The sequence below is a fragment of the Suncus etruscus genome, chromosome 6 (assembly GCF_024139225.1).
Source record: "Suncus etruscus isolate mSunEtr1 chromosome 6, mSunEtr1.pri.cur, whole genome shotgun sequence".
NCBI lineage: Eukaryota > Metazoa > Chordata > Mammalia > Eulipotyphla > Soricidae > Suncus > Suncus etruscus.
In genome coordinates this window covers 95,744,673-95,759,976 of record NC_064853.1, presented here as the reverse complement: position 1 = coordinate 95,759,976, position 15,304 = coordinate 95,744,673, and the positions used below count along the sequence as shown (strand labels likewise).

Here is a 15,304-nt window from a genome sequence, read left to right as displayed (position 1 = left end):
AAATCATTTTTTTATTACCCTCTACCAAAAGTTGTACTGTTTGTTATGTGCACCATCTTAGAGCCATCTGCTTTAAGTGAATTGTGTCTGGTGTTGATACTGCCCTAGTATTGGCGGGACACCAAAATGGGGTCTTTTGGGCAATCTTGTTTATATTTTCCTAAACAAGGAACTCAGGACAATTGGTTATTGATGCCCTGTGCCACTCCGAGCCACCTGAAGAGGATGCAATTGTCCTGGCCCACAGCCTCTTGTGTGGTGCTAGGCTATTGTGATGAGCTTTTGGTTCCACCTTGAGCAGATGTTTTTCGTGTGAATGACATGTGAACCTACACACTGACATCGCTCTTCCTCTTGTTAGGCTCTGGAAGTGTTCTGTGCTTTGTTTTGCCGATGACTTAACCTACCTCCTCTCTAAACTGAAACAAGCCCAGAAACTACATCATGCTCCCAGTGAGAGCCCAGAATACTGCAGCTTCCATGATGTTCTCCGTGTTTAGAGACACCAATATCTATATCTGCAAGCTTTCCTCTGGGTTGCAGGTAGTGAAGCGTGTGGCAAGCCAGTGAATCTGCAGGAATGGAGCTAATTCCATTATGAATGTGTTCTGGAGAAATCTTTACCCATGACAACAGTCCAAAACTCTTTATTTTCCTGATGCCAGTGATGGTCCATTTTCTTACTTGTTCTTCCTGTGTGAGGATCCTTTCCTTAGAGCCTCCTGCTTGGAGAATGGGTTTAGTACCCATTATAGTACAGTTTATATACTCTGGATGCTTTTCATTTTGTCTTTTGCTGAGAACAACTGAGCAATAATTCCCTTTCTTAAATCAGAGGGCAACCTTGTTTGGGGTGTTGTTTTTTTTTGTGTGTGTGTTTTTGTTAGCTTACGTTTTTGCTTTGGGGCCACATGTGGCTGTGCTCAGGGCTTACTTCTGGCTCTGGCTCAGGGATCACTCCTGGCAGGCTCAGGAGATTATATAGGATACCAGGGATCGAACCCAGGTTGGTATCATGGAAGGCAAATGCCCTACCCACTATACTGTGGCTCCAGCTATCACTTTATTTTTTTTTTAACATAATAGACACTCGCATGGCAATGTCACTTCATTCAGAGTGAATGTTCTGCTGTCAGATGGTACTAAAGTAATACGGTGGACCAGAGTGATAGAACAGTGAACAGGAAGGCACTTGTCTTACATGCACTGGGCCCATCTTTGTTCCCCAGTGTCACATAATCCCTAATCACTTCTAGGAGTGATCCCTGAGCACAGAGCCTAGAATAAATTATGATGAAATCTTCACTCCCCACCAAAAATTAAAGCATAAAATGAAATTTTGGCACAAGTGACCATTTCTTTTGGTATACCCCATCTGGTGGGAAGTATGAGCCACCAGTGGCACACATGGGTATCAATGTATTGATTTTTATTTATTATTACTCGTCCATTATTATTACTCATTATTACTCTCCCTAGAAATAGTTCCAAGGACAGAAAGAGCCTGTTAATCTAATGTGGCTGGTTTTTAGACTTGGTACTTATAGGAGTAATTCAATTTCTTACTAGTCCTATTGCTCTTAATCCTATTAGTTCTATTGTTTCATCTTCAAGGTTCTTGAATGGACTTGACCAAAGATATTGCTAAGGTGTTAGTCTGAATATATTGTTCTATGAAGTCTGGAAAATATTTAACGTTCAGCCAGAGGATTGAATTCTCAAGCGGTGCCCCACCCCATGACCTAAAACACACAAGAACTTCATTTTCTTTTGTTTGTTTTTTTGTTTTTGTTTTTTTGGGGTCATACCCTGCAGTGCTCAGGGGTTACTCCTGGTTCTACGCTTAGAATTCGCTCCTGGCAGGCTCGGGGGACCATATGGGATGCCAGAATTCGAACCACTGTCCTTCTGCATGCAAGGCAAATGCCTTACCTCCATACTATCTCTCCAGACCCAGGACTTCATTTTCAAAGCTATGCTGCTTTCAGAGGAACTTAATAATGTATGGAGGTGAAGTGGCCAACTGGACTTGGAAATCTGTAGCTCATTGTGTGCTGTGCGTTGAGGAAGAGGGAAACAGGAATGTCCACACACATACAAATGTGTGCCCTTTGCCTTGTATCAGAAAGCTCCTTTATTGTATTTGTCTCTTCCTTCTTATTGGAACAATGTGCCTTATCATTGTGAGTTTACAGGCAGGCTCCTAAATAAATGAATATAAATGTTCAGTGTGATATTTTTTACTTGTTTGTTGGTTTTATTGTTTTTGGGGTCACACCCGGCAGCACTAGGATTATTCTTGGATCTGTGCTCAGAAATCACTCCTGGCAGGCACGGGGGACCATATGGGATGCTGGGATTCGAACCAGCCTTGGTCCTGGTCAGCTGCTTGCAAGGCAAATGCCCTACCACTGTGTTATCTTTCTGGCCCCTCAGTGTGGTGCTTATTGGTGCCTAATGCATAACTTTTAGCTCCTTTAATCAATGGGAAGTAGAGTTGGCTGAAAAGCAGTCTAACATGATGTTTTGTTTAATTTTGTAATGTTTAAAATTTTTTTGGTTTTCGGTTCACACACTATGGGGATCAAATCCAGGTTGGCAAAATGCAATGCAAGTGCCATATTCACTATCCTCTCTCCAGCCCCTAAAATGATGTTTTAGAGCCAGAAAAATACTATAGGGATTAAAGGCATTTGCCTGGCACATGGCCAACTGTGATTTGATTTCTGTTACCACATTTGGATTCCAAATACTGCTAGGAGTAACCCCCTAGGCTGAGTAGGAGGGCTTTCCACCCCTACCAATGATGATTCTACTTACCAGTCACAATAGGATTACTGATGTTATTCTTTTTTTTTTTTTTTTTTTTTTTTTTTTTTGTGGTTTTCGGGTCACACCCGGCAGTGCTCAGGGTTTTTTTTCCTGGCTCCGTGCTCAGAAATTGCTCCTGGCAGGCACGGGGGACCATATGGGACGCCGGGATTCGAACCGATGACCTTCTGCATGAAAGGTAAACACCTTACCTCCATGCTATCTCTCCGGCCCCTGATGTTATTCTTGAAGGCAGTTTTCACGCCCCGTTTCCCCTCATTGCTCAGTTTATGCTGGGTACACTCAGAACAGGAGCAGTTGCAAGAGGGGCAGTAGGAAATACAGGGCCGAAGCAAAGTACCTGCCAACACTGTGAAAGTAATCAAGAAGAAATTACAGCCAAAGAATGAAGACTGGCTATTCCTTCCATGAATTTCTCATGAAAGAGACACAGAAACTTGCTTTTTCCATCACCCTTCTTCAAAAAAAACTTTAAAAAATTTTAACACCATAATTTACCAAGTTGTTTATCAGATAGTTGTTTCAGGCATTAAATGCTCTACACCAATCTCACTATCAGTGTAATCGTCCTTTCATCAATGATATCAGGTTAACATCTACCACCATAGCAGCTCACATTTACATCATTTTGTTGTTGTTGTTGTTGTTATAACATAGACAAATGTAATGACCAAAACTTAGATCAATCAGAGTCAATTTGTGATCATTGTTATATTTTATAATGGTGCTACTAAAGTCATTAAGGATTTACCTGGCTGGTTGGTTCGAGTTGAATCTTCCGTGTTATTGTTTGGGCTGATTTAGCATAGTGTCCTATGCAACTTTTTTTTTTTTTATCAGATTTGCTGTCATCCTACAGGGTAGAAAGTACTATGAAATTTGAAGGTGTCCCACAGCCACATATGTAGCCCTGTGGTCCAACAGTTATAGACCTAGAACAATTTATGGGTTGGCAGTTTGATAAGGTTCAGTTGTGGAGCTGGCTCATTTTTATATCAGAAGGTGTTGAGTGTGACTATGGACTGCTGCACCATCAGGCATAAAGGGGAGTATACCTGCCCCAGTTCCAAGAAGGCCTCAGAGTTGTGAGCCCAGACCAGACTACCTGGGAAGATTTGATGGCATCATATTCTTTGGCTCCTGTCATTCACTTTAGGTTGGAGTGGGAAATCTAGTCATGTAAAGTCTTTCTCTCCCCAAAGTTCTAGAGATGCTGAAATTTGGCATCTTAGGATAAAACAGTGCCTTACAGAAAAAACAGGACTAGGAATAGTGAGGTACATTTTTTTGTTTGTTTTTTGGGGCCACATCCAGTGACACTTAGGGGTTACAATCCTGGCTATGCACTCAGAAATCGCTCCTGGCTTGGGGAACCATATGGGATGCCAGGGGATGGAACCACAGTCATTTCTAGGCTAGCGCCGGCAAGGCAGACGCCTTACTGCTTGCACCACTACTCCGACCTCAGTGAGGTACATTTTTAATGCCATGCACTAGTCTGCTTTGATTATGGCTCTTGTTCCCAGTGCTGCACAGCTGTTCAATGCAAAGAAGGAACTTGGGCAGAGACCAATATGGAGCAAGGAAATAACAATTTTGGAGACTGGGGGGGAAGGAAGACTGACATTTAAAGACTGAACCATAAAAAAATTCTTTGCTCCAAGGAACTAAAAATTATTTTTGTGGGCTTTTAGTTTGTTTTGGATCACACTTGGAGATCCTTAGGGATTACTCCTGACTTTATACTCATGAGTCACTCCAGAAAGTGCTCCAGTGACCATATGGGGTCCCAGGGATAAACCCAGTCGGCTGCATGCAAAGCAAGTGCCTTATTCACTGCACTCTGGCCCCAGAACTTAAGTTATTGCAATGATGACTCCAAGTGGATCTTGCCACATCTAGTGTCTGAGAAGTGATGATTCTGGAAGCAGAAAAATGCTTGGATGATGGAGTGTGCGAGGTATCTTCCAATTCCTCGAACAATCTAATTGGCTGCCCTCCAGCTAGTAACCAATAGAGCACCCATTTCTGGAAACTGGACCTGAGATCAGGAGCTAGCATCTTCCCAAATGCAATGAAGTAGCTCAAGAGTAGACGTGGGATTCATTCTGTTGGAAGTTTTCTGATCGTGACCTTGCCTTAGCTTAACTCTGAAATCCTGCCATCATTCTCTAGGCATGTGACAGTTAACAAATGTCTTGAGCTAAGTCTTCTAGGTAGCTCTATTTTTCAGAATAGTGATTTCAGAGCCCCCTCTTCTGCTACCTGTCCCCGAGGTACATTCCAGGTTCCATAACAGTCCCCAACTTGGCAGCCTAGCTGCTATCATTCCATTTAACAGGCGCTTGCAGTATTGGCTGTAACATTTTAAAAGAAGTGCAGATTAATGTGATTTTCCTGTGCTTGCCTGTAAAGTTGGTAACTAGTGATGAGTATACTAGGATGTTTTTATGAAATCAGCAAAGAAGAAAACATATCTGCCTAGAAAGGCACTAAGTTTATCCTGACAGTAAAAGTCAATCTTAAAAAGAATGTCACATTGTTTTGGTACAAAAGTCTCAAAGTCTATGGGAGAAGCAAGTAAGTTGGACTTAACATAGAAACTTTATAGGAAGTGAGGAAGGTAGGTGCTCATTTGACACATGAAATGATGAAATGAAGAGACATTGGGATTTAGTTCATTAGTAGTCAGGATTACTAATCTTATTGAAGATTATTAATCTTCAGGATTGCTTAGAAAGTAGAGGGGGTAGAAGCAAATGGCTATTTTCCCATTAATGGTGCTGTCCACCGACAGCCAGAGAAAGTGATCCAGTCTAGAGCTTCTGTCAGGGCTCAGATTGAAAACCACCTTTAGGATATGATGAGTTTTGATAGCATTTCTATGAGAGGACAAACATCTTGATCAATTCCTATTAAGTGTTGGTTCCAAGGGCCATGTTGTGAGGGATTCTGAGGCTGTATCCAGACTCAGAAAGACTATGATGCTCAAATAATACTAGCCTTGGGTGTTCAGGGTGGATACAATAAATGGTGTGGTTTATGGCTTAGTAGGAAAACAAAACTATATATATACCTGGGGCTGGAGAGATAGCATGGAGGTAAGGCGTTTGTCTTTCATGCAGAAGGATGGTGGTTCGAATCCCGGCATCCCATAAGGTCCCCTGAGCCTGCCAGGGGCAATTTCTGAGCATAAAGCCAGAAGTAGCCCCTGAGCACTGTCAGGTATGACCCCAAAACCAAAATAAATAAATAAATAAATAAATAAATAAATAAAAATTAAAAAATATATATACCACACAAAAATAACTATAAATGCCACTATACCACAGAGCAGGAATTTCCTTAAATAGCAAATATTAAGTTCTGGTTTGGAACATTTGGTTCTAGGAAGCTTGAGTAGAAATATTTAGGAAATATGCAAATATTGCAAACATGCAAATTTTTGTTGGCTTGTTTGTTTTTGGGTCACACCCGGCAGCGCTCAGGGGTTACTCCTGGCTCTATGCTCAGAAATCACTCCTGGCAGGCTCGGGGGATCATATGGGACGACGGGATTTGAACCACCGACCTTCTGCATGCAAGGCAAACTTATCTCCATGCTCTCTCTGGCCCTGCAAATATGCAAATATTAAGGTGGAGCAATATAGGAAGAAAGAGTATACTGGCTGCTCAATAAAGTGGCATTACATTGAACAGAAGCAATTTAGCGTTAGTGCAATAAATATCTAGAACTTATCCAGCCCTTTTAAAAATATCCATAAATCGGGTCCGAGAAGGTGGCGCTAGAGGTAAGGTGTCTGCCTTGCAAGTGCTAGCGTAGAAGGACCGTGGTTCGATCCCCCGGTGTCCCATATGGTCCCCCCAAGCCAGGGGTGATTTCTGAGCACATAGCCAGGAGTAACCCCTGAGCGTCAAACGGGTGTGGCCCAAAAACCAAAAAGAAAAAAAAATATCCATAAATCCTTATTTATAGATGGGTGTGTCAGGAGTTACTCCAGATTCTTTGCTAAGGAACTGTAGTGCTCGGGGAATGATTTAGGATGTTGGAGATCTGGGTTGGTCACATGCAAGGTAAATGTCCAACTGCTGTACTGTTACTGACTCCTATTACTCAAGTGTTTAAATATCTGAACTTACAGTTGGCCATATCAAGTGTGATATAAAACACAGAGGAAAGAAATAACAAATGGTCAAAGGCAACAGAACCTGAAACCTGGTTACAGAACTGTGCTCATAGTGGGAGGTCGGGAGTAAATTGGGTTGAGTGAAGAGGGGACACTAGCGGAGAGTGTGGTGTTGGAACATTGTAAGTATGAAGCCTTATCATGTGTGTGCATGTATGTATGTGTGCATGAATGTGAATGCACTGCCAGGGATCAAGCCTAGGTCTCATGTATGCAAGGCAGGCACTATACTACAGAGCACACATCCCTGGCTAAATACCAGATCATATTACAAAACAGAAGCAACTTCACCTTTCTGAGTTGGAGGGACCCAAAATCCTGCACTTGGGTTTAACTTGTTTCATGGTACTCAACTCTATTAGACATTCAGCATGGATGCAGGCGTCTCAGTTCCTCTGCTAAATAATTTTAAGGAGAATTGTTATTCAAAGGACATAATCTAGAAATAGATGGAAATCAGAACCAAATGCTCATCTGCAACACAAATGAACTCATTATCTTGCCCTGAGTCTAAACAGATGCTAAATGAATGTGGGCAGTCATCCCAAGGGGAATAAACTTGAAGTCAACAATAAAGTTTGTAATGTCTTCTGAGGTTCCTAAGAATGCTATCACATTCTTGTCAGGACTAAAGAATTTGCAACTAAATTCTGAGTTCTTGATGTAATAATGTCTGAGGAGGGTGGAGTTGTTGTCAAAGAAGCACATGCCCATTCAAGATAGTCTACTTATCTTAAGGCAGCAGTGAAGAGAAGGGCCGGGATAGAAAAGACAAAACTCTTAAATATAGACTAAGGGCACTTTTCTCTGAAGCCTTGTCACTTGGATTGATAAAACTAAGAATGGTCAAGTGGAACTTGATCTACTTATTCACTGTTGTTTATGCAGTGAATGATATATGATCATGCTTGGAACAGTTATTACAGAGAAGCTATCCGGTATTGTCATGTCAGAGTCCAGAAAGTAATTAGAAAATAAAATTGAGTGTAGGGCATGGTTCTGTATGAAGATAATCAGTGAGAGGAGTGAGGCCAACACATCCTCATGTCTCTGATTTTAAGTAGGAACTGGACAGGCAGAAGAGCCAGTGATTTTTGTTGGACATGAAGAAGACATAGAGCTGTAGCTTTTCTGTGCAATGTGGCAGAGAGTCACATAGGATGGTGTGGTCTGAAATCCAAGGGTAAAAATATGACCATTTGGGGGCCGAAGAGATAGAATGGAGGTAAGGCATTTGCCTTTCATGCAGGAGGTCATCGGTTGGAATCCTGGCATCCCATATGGTCCCCCGTGCCTGCCAGGAGCAATTTCTGAGCCTGGAGCCAGAAATAACCCCTGAGCACTGCTGGGTGTGACCAAAAAACCACAAACAAACAAACAAACAAAAAATAAAGCCTCTATGTTATTTAAAAAAATGACCATTTACAGTCCTAGAATCCTCTAAGAGACTAGGCCTCATTCTAGAATTTCTTTGGTCTTATTATAAGATGACATTAGATTTGGAGTGTATCATGCTGAGTGAAGTTAACCAGAAGGAGAGAAATGGATAAAGAATGATTTCTCATGTGTGTGATTTAAAGGCACAGAGGAAGGGAATAACAAATGGCCAAAAGCAATAGAACTTGAAAACTGGTTACAGAACTGTACTTCTCATAATGGGGGAATGGGAGTGAATTAGGTGGAATGAAAAGAGTCAGACACTAGTGGAGAATGTGGTGTTGGAACATTGTAAGTATGAACCCTTATCATTGACAGGATTGTAAATCATGGTGCTTACATAAAATAAAATAAAAAGATGACATCATAGCCAGACAGTTTGGCATGATATACTGAATATATATGCATATATATGAATTATACAATTTTTATTTTTTTTGTCTTCCTGCTGCTCTCAGGAGAAAAATAATTAGATTTGTGGGATCTGGCAGGGGGCTCCTAAAACAAGTTTGCCAGCTCTTGAAATCATCTTTCATACAAACCCCAGGTGGTTCTTCTCTGGAACTGTTTCTCTTGAAGTAGTAAAGAATTCTCATTTTACTTTTAATGGAGTCCCATGATTTTATTTCTTAGGAAAGTTTACAGCATTTGAACTATGTGTTCATCCACCGAGCCATCTTATCCCAGGAGCATTCACGATCACTGTTTATTGGGCTCCCAGGCATAACACACGTCCACTGGTGATTGTAATTGTACACAGAAAACAAAGAAATACAACTGAGATGAATACCAGGGAGTGCCTACATGGCAGTAGCACTTTCACGCCTTCATAAAAAAAAATCATAAAAATCCGCAATAATTCACACAGCAAGAAACACAATCATTGTGCTACACTGTAAACCACACCTTCTGATCAACAGAAAATGAGAATAATTATTATAAAATAAAATAACAGTGATAATAATGCCATAACTTAAGATCTTTCATGTAGTCCAGCTACAGAATGGGTACAAAATGGAATAACTTAATGCAAACAATACTGTTCTCGGATAAGTTAAACATTTTCCTTCATTCTAAAGAGCTATAAATTACAGACATGACTATTGAAATTAATGTCAACATAAAATGTAAACAAATGGAGGGATCTCACAAGCAAAAGGAACTGCTCCAGATTCCCTCCTGCCTTTCCTATTTGGCTGATAAAAGCAGTGAAAACTAAGGAGGGCATGTTTTCATCTGCATTGGAAATGGCTTAATACCTGCTGTGTGAATCTCTACCAATGTCCAACAGGAAGCTCTTTCATAGGGGTTAGCCAGCTTTAGGCCTGGAATCTAGAACGGTGGCAAGACAGTCACCTGTCCTGGAGATAAACAGGAGCTAGGCAGACATCTACTTTGCAGCAAATTCTAGGAAAAAATGCCCTTAAAGCAGTGGCATCCTGAGGTACCTTGGTTTGCTTTGCAGACCTCAAAACCCTGGAGAATTTGAACCTCATGCTTTGGACAATGTTAAAAAAACCCCTTGAATTGCTGCTCAGCATCAGTGGTTCTTGCCAACAATTCCTCAATGCAACTATTCAGAATTATATTAAAGCAAAGTGAAGTAAATTAAATGTTTTTACAAGGAGTCTTGCATAAAAAAAAATTCTATGGTGATGACAGGAACAGATGCCTTTTGCAAATTGCCTATTTTGTCTTTATTTTGAAGCGGTAGCCAGTCACTCAAGCTTCTAGGATAGAAGGAGTTAAGGAAAGAAAACAAGGGGAACATATGAGTTTGGACATTGGATAGATTCACACGCAGCTAGCTGCCTTCACAGTCTGTTCTATCGAATCCTTATAATTCTATTCGGCAAATAACCTGGCTCTAGGGAGGGGACAAGTCCATCTCTACATCACTGAATTGAGACATTTTAAGAGCGTATTTGACAAATTTTCTGTTTCTCTATGGTTGCTGTATATTTTCTTGTTCTCCTATCCTTCTCTCTCTCTCTCTCTCTCTCTCTCTCTCTCTCTCTCTCTCTCTCTCAATCTCTTAATCTCTCAGTCTTCTCCCTGTGCTCACTAAAAAAACAGGTTGACAAGTGGCAAGGAAATAAACTAGAAGACTGGGCCATTGATACGGTATTTGCCTAGCATTTGGCCAGTCTTGGACTGACCTGGGTTCAATCTCCAGCATCCCATATGGTCCCCCAAGCCTGCCAGGAGCAATTTCTGAAAGCAGAGCCAGGAGTAACCTCTGAATGCTACTGGGTATGGCCCACAAACAAAACAAAAACAAAAACAAAAAAGACAATGGCACTTGAGTCTGAAAAATCAACACATTAGGTAACATATTGGTCCTAAAAATGACAATGACAGAATTAAAAAGGGACATGTTGGTCAAGGTCAAGGTTTGACACTATCTGGAAGTCTCACTACTGAATGCTGCTTTTATGTTTTAAAAAATAAAGTCAGCTTTCACATACACAGTTTTCTTTTCCTTGTAGATGAAACACAGGCCCTCAAAAACCTTAGATACAAATATCTGGTCACCAAATGTTTCAGGGTCATTTTGATTCTCCATATGGACAAGCTGGTTAAATTTAATGTGATCTGTTCGTAAGGTACCTGAAATTTATTTTTCTTTTATGTTCTTTGTTTTCTAAAATACTCAAGAATGTCTTGCTCTGGCTCTTCAGTCACTTAATGGCCAAAAGAACACTGGTCCCTTGTTTACGTAGCAATAAGGCCTCCTGGCCCCACAAATTCTCAAAGATTTTCTCCTAAATTCCACTTCTTTCTATTCTTCCTTCTTTTCTCTCTCTTTTTTTGCAAGAAATTATTCTCTCTCTATCATAATATAGTTCACTCTTTACAGTACAAAGTGTTAAAATGCCGAACAAAAATAAATATCAATGTTACAGTAGCTAGAATATTCAATAAAATAGATCCCTGCCATTCTTGATTGAAATGTTCAGTGAGACTTGATTTCATTTGGATTTTTTTTTCCAGAGATTTGTGAAGTCTCATATTCCTGTTATTGCAGCTCATTTCTAGGGGTGAGAAAGAAAGGGCAGCTCTCTTCCCAGACAAGAAAGCAAGGAGAGAGTGAAAAGAGTTTGGGTGTGGGATGGGTCTGAAATGCCAGTTGATCCAGGAGCTCTTCTTTAAGGGCATCCTCTCATTACCACGTAGCGGAGCTGTAGTGCTTATTGGTCCTGACTGTGGCGTCAGAACATTCCCCATCGGAAGAGTCACAGTCCGAGTCTTCAAACTGCAGAGGGTTCTGCAGAGACAAGACAAAATGAAACTATTATTCAATTCTGCAGCAAAACAGGAGACATAGGGAATATCGGTGTGGCTAAAGGCACAGCACTGGGTTACAGAGGCAAATGAGATCAGGTCCTCCTGTTCAGATGAGGCTGATGGAGAAAGAAGACATGGAGAGAGAGAATCAGAAAAGTCTCAGCACACCTTGGTTAGCCAGGAGTGTGTTCATGATATAAACTTTGTATCTAATCACTTATTTATTCGCCTGTCATGCCTACAGTCCTCAGGGATAAATGCTGCTATCATATTCATTTTACAGGCCCAGGCTCATCCCACCATTCTGGCACAATTAAGTGGAAAAGTTGGTAGCATGACAATGTTAAAGAATGAGAGAAGTAGGGGTTGGAGAGATAGCACAGCAGTAGGACGTTTGCCTTAGACACAGAAGGACAGTGGTTCGAATCCCGGTATCCCATATGGTCCCCCGAGCCTGCCAGGAGCAATTTCTGAGCGTAGAGCCAGGAGTAAGCCATGAGCGCTGCCAGATGTGACACAAAAACAAAAAACAAAACAAAACAGAACAAAAATAATGAGAGAAGTAGAATGCTTGTTGCGAATACAGGCAGGGGTGGGGGAAGAAGGGGACATTGATGGTGGGAATGTTGCACTGGTGAAGGGGGGTAGTCTGTTTATGACTGAAACCCAACTACAAACATGCTTGCAATCATGGTGCTTAAATAAAGATAAAAAAAAAAGTGGAAAAGTTGGGCTTTGCATCTAGGTGATCACATTCCAAGGGATTTGCACTCAAGTTCTAAGCTACCCTGGCTCAGGAAAGGCAGAGCTCTAGGTGAATGAAAGAGCTAGGGGGCTCATGAAGGCAGAGGGAAGGATCCCAGGAACCTGGAGGAGAGAGCGACTCCATCCCTAACTTGAGATGTTTGCTTTGTTGAAGGAGATATGGGGGTTATATTTGAGACCATTCCCTGTTTCTGTGCCTATATTGGGAATAGTTGCCATCATTTCTGGGAGCCCTATTGATCTTTGGGCTATGTCTTGGAGGCAGCAATTGTGTCTTATATACTAAAGCTCACTGGAAAGGCCTGGTGAGTTAAGGTTCTAACTGTCCACCAGTCCTGCAGAAGTGACACGAAGAGAAGCTTGCTGAGGGAAGGAGGGGGGCAGAAGGCGCACCTCATAGCCACGTTCCTCCATGCACAGTTTGCCCAGAGACATCTGTGTCTTGACCCGGCGCACAGCACACTCCTTGTCAGAGAGCCCGTCGGAATGTGAGGAGATGTCAATGGGGATGTCGGGTGTCTGGGAGAGCAGGTCATCGAGCTTCTCAGCCAGGCGGTCTTCAAGCTTGTTAGCTAACTCGTCAGGACTGTTGGAGTGGTCACTGGTATTTCCCTCCTCTCCATCAGACACAGAGAAGTTCTCAGAGCTAAAGGTGGAATAGGACTGGCAGCTGCTGATACAGCGATGAGGCCTGGAACCACAGAGAAACAGCATATCAACCCTTACGCAGAGACATCACTGACTTCCCTTTCTTCATCTGTGCCTGGGAGCTGTGACAAGAAAGTTTTTGTGCCTGCCCTGGAGACTCTTTGGTTTAAATAAGTAGAAACTATTCTGTTTTATTTTATTTAAAAAGATTATTTTACTGAAACTTATTTAGAAAGATGTAAGGGAAGAGAAAAGAAGTATGTGTTCAAGAGAGAACACAGGCATCTCTAGAGTGGAAATAGGCAAGCAAAGAAACTTAGAGACAACCACACAGCATATGTGTCCAAGGGAGAACATGCTCTTGAAGAGCAAGCTAGAATGATATTTATTTTAAATCATCTGAGGATAATTTTAAAGCAATTGAGAAGTACTTAAGATTTTCCTTTTCTGTTCAGCTTTCATGCTTCTTGTACGCAGCACCACATTCACATTCTAGAGCTGATGAGAACCAACAGTCTTTGAAAAATTCAAACCAAATGATGAACATGTATGCATAGTATGTAAACAATTTAATTGAAATTAAGCTTCTGATTAGATACTGGCACTTAGTGAAAGAGAACATTCCTTGCATGTGCACAGCTCTAGGTTCAATTAAAAAAAATGAGGGGGCCAGAGAGATAGCATAGAGGTAAGGCGTTTGCCTTGCATGCAGAAGGTTGGTGGTTCAAATCCCGGCATCCCATATGGTCCCCTGAGGAGCCTGCCAGGATCGATTTCTGAGCGTAGAGCCAGGAGTAATCCCTGAGCACTGCTGGGTGTGACCCAAAAACCCAAACCCCTCCCAAAAAGAAAGAAACAAAAGAAAGAAAAAAAGAAAAAGGAGAAGATTCCAGATTTCACAGGCAAAAGAGACTTCTGGAACAAAACTGGCCAAATGGCAGTTTGGGCAGGTCTATTCACACCCCACTTAGCTTTAGCATTTATCCCAATAGCATTTCTTAGAGAGAAGTGATACCTTGGAGAGAAGAGATGAACAATGCATCTCTGGAAGGTCTGAGTGTCCTTAGGACCCCTATGACAAATTCCTCAATAGCAATTAGTTTGGGAAAAAAAACAACTACCAATGATTGGAGAGATAATGCAGTGAGGAGAGTGGTTGTCTTGCACATGGCCGACCCAAGTTCAGTCGTCCAGCATCCTCTATGGTCCCCCAAGCTCCACCAGGAATCATCCTTTAGGGCAAAATCAGGAATAAGCCCTGAGCACTGGATGTGATCCAAAACCCCACAAAAAATCTTTCCCTTCATAATGTATGCACCACTCAATTAATTAGCAACTCATTTCAATTAATATCTGGGTTTAGCCCTAATAGAATAAATCTTTTGAATGCTGGGACCTTTGCAAAAGTTTTTCATTTTCCTTTCATTGTTTAAAAACAGTCCAATAAATTAGAATACTGTTAGCTTCCTGGTTTAAAAAAAGGCTGAGGAGGGCCTGGAGAGAGAGCACATCGGTGTTTGCATTGTAAGCAGCCGATCCAGGACCTAAGGTGGTTGGTTCGAATCCCGGTGTCCCATATGGTCCCCCGTGCCTGCCAGGAGCTATTTCTGAGCAGACAGCCAGGAGTAACCCCTGAGCACTGCCAGGTGTGGCCCAAAAACCAAAAAAAAAAAAAAAGGCTGGGGAGAGGGCTTAAGAGACATGTATACATTTTAGGTTTGATAGTAGGTTCCACAGTGTCCCCAGAACCTCTAGAAGTGGCCCCTGAACAATATGCACCACTAGTAATGTCTCAAAACAAACAACCTCTGCACCCAAATAAAACAAAAATAAAAAAGAAGTCTGCCATTTTATTACTTTGCCTAATATTTCTGTACTTTCTAGTGGGAAGCAATCTTAATGGTAGATTATGGAGCTTTATTGACAATCAGGTCAGGTGATATGATGAAAGACACAAGAAAAGAGACCATCAGGAAGGCCATGCACACAAAGAAAGTTAAAGCAGGATTCACACAGCTTCTTAAGGCTGGTAGTCCAGCAGGAGTAGGGAAATTATTATAATATATGAGCAAAATAATGAGCTAGAAACATAAGGATAATTTGGAGCGGAGCAAGAAAGACAGGTGAGGTGAGTTCAGAATATATCC

The 15,304-nt window shown here is 41.6% G+C and overlaps 1 protein-coding gene across 1 annotated transcript in view; it reads right to left on the bottom strand.

The window, feature by feature from the left end:
- Positions 1 to 10,417: 10,417 nt before the first annotated feature.
- MAP3K13 (mitogen-activated protein kinase kinase kinase 13) overlaps positions 10,418 to 15,304 on the bottom strand; it is a 125,448-nt gene continuing 120,561 nt past the window's right edge. Inside the window, exons 15-16 of the mRNA XM_049775823.1 lie at positions 12,903 to 13,200; positions 10,418 to 11,724 (exon numbers count right to left, since the gene is read on the bottom strand). Of these exons, the coding sequence (XP_049631780.1) occupies positions 11,623 to 11,724; positions 12,903 to 13,200 (400 nt within the window). The 3' untranslated portion in view covers positions 10,418 to 11,622. The remainder of the gene's footprint in view (positions 11,725 to 12,902; positions 13,201 to 15,304) is intronic.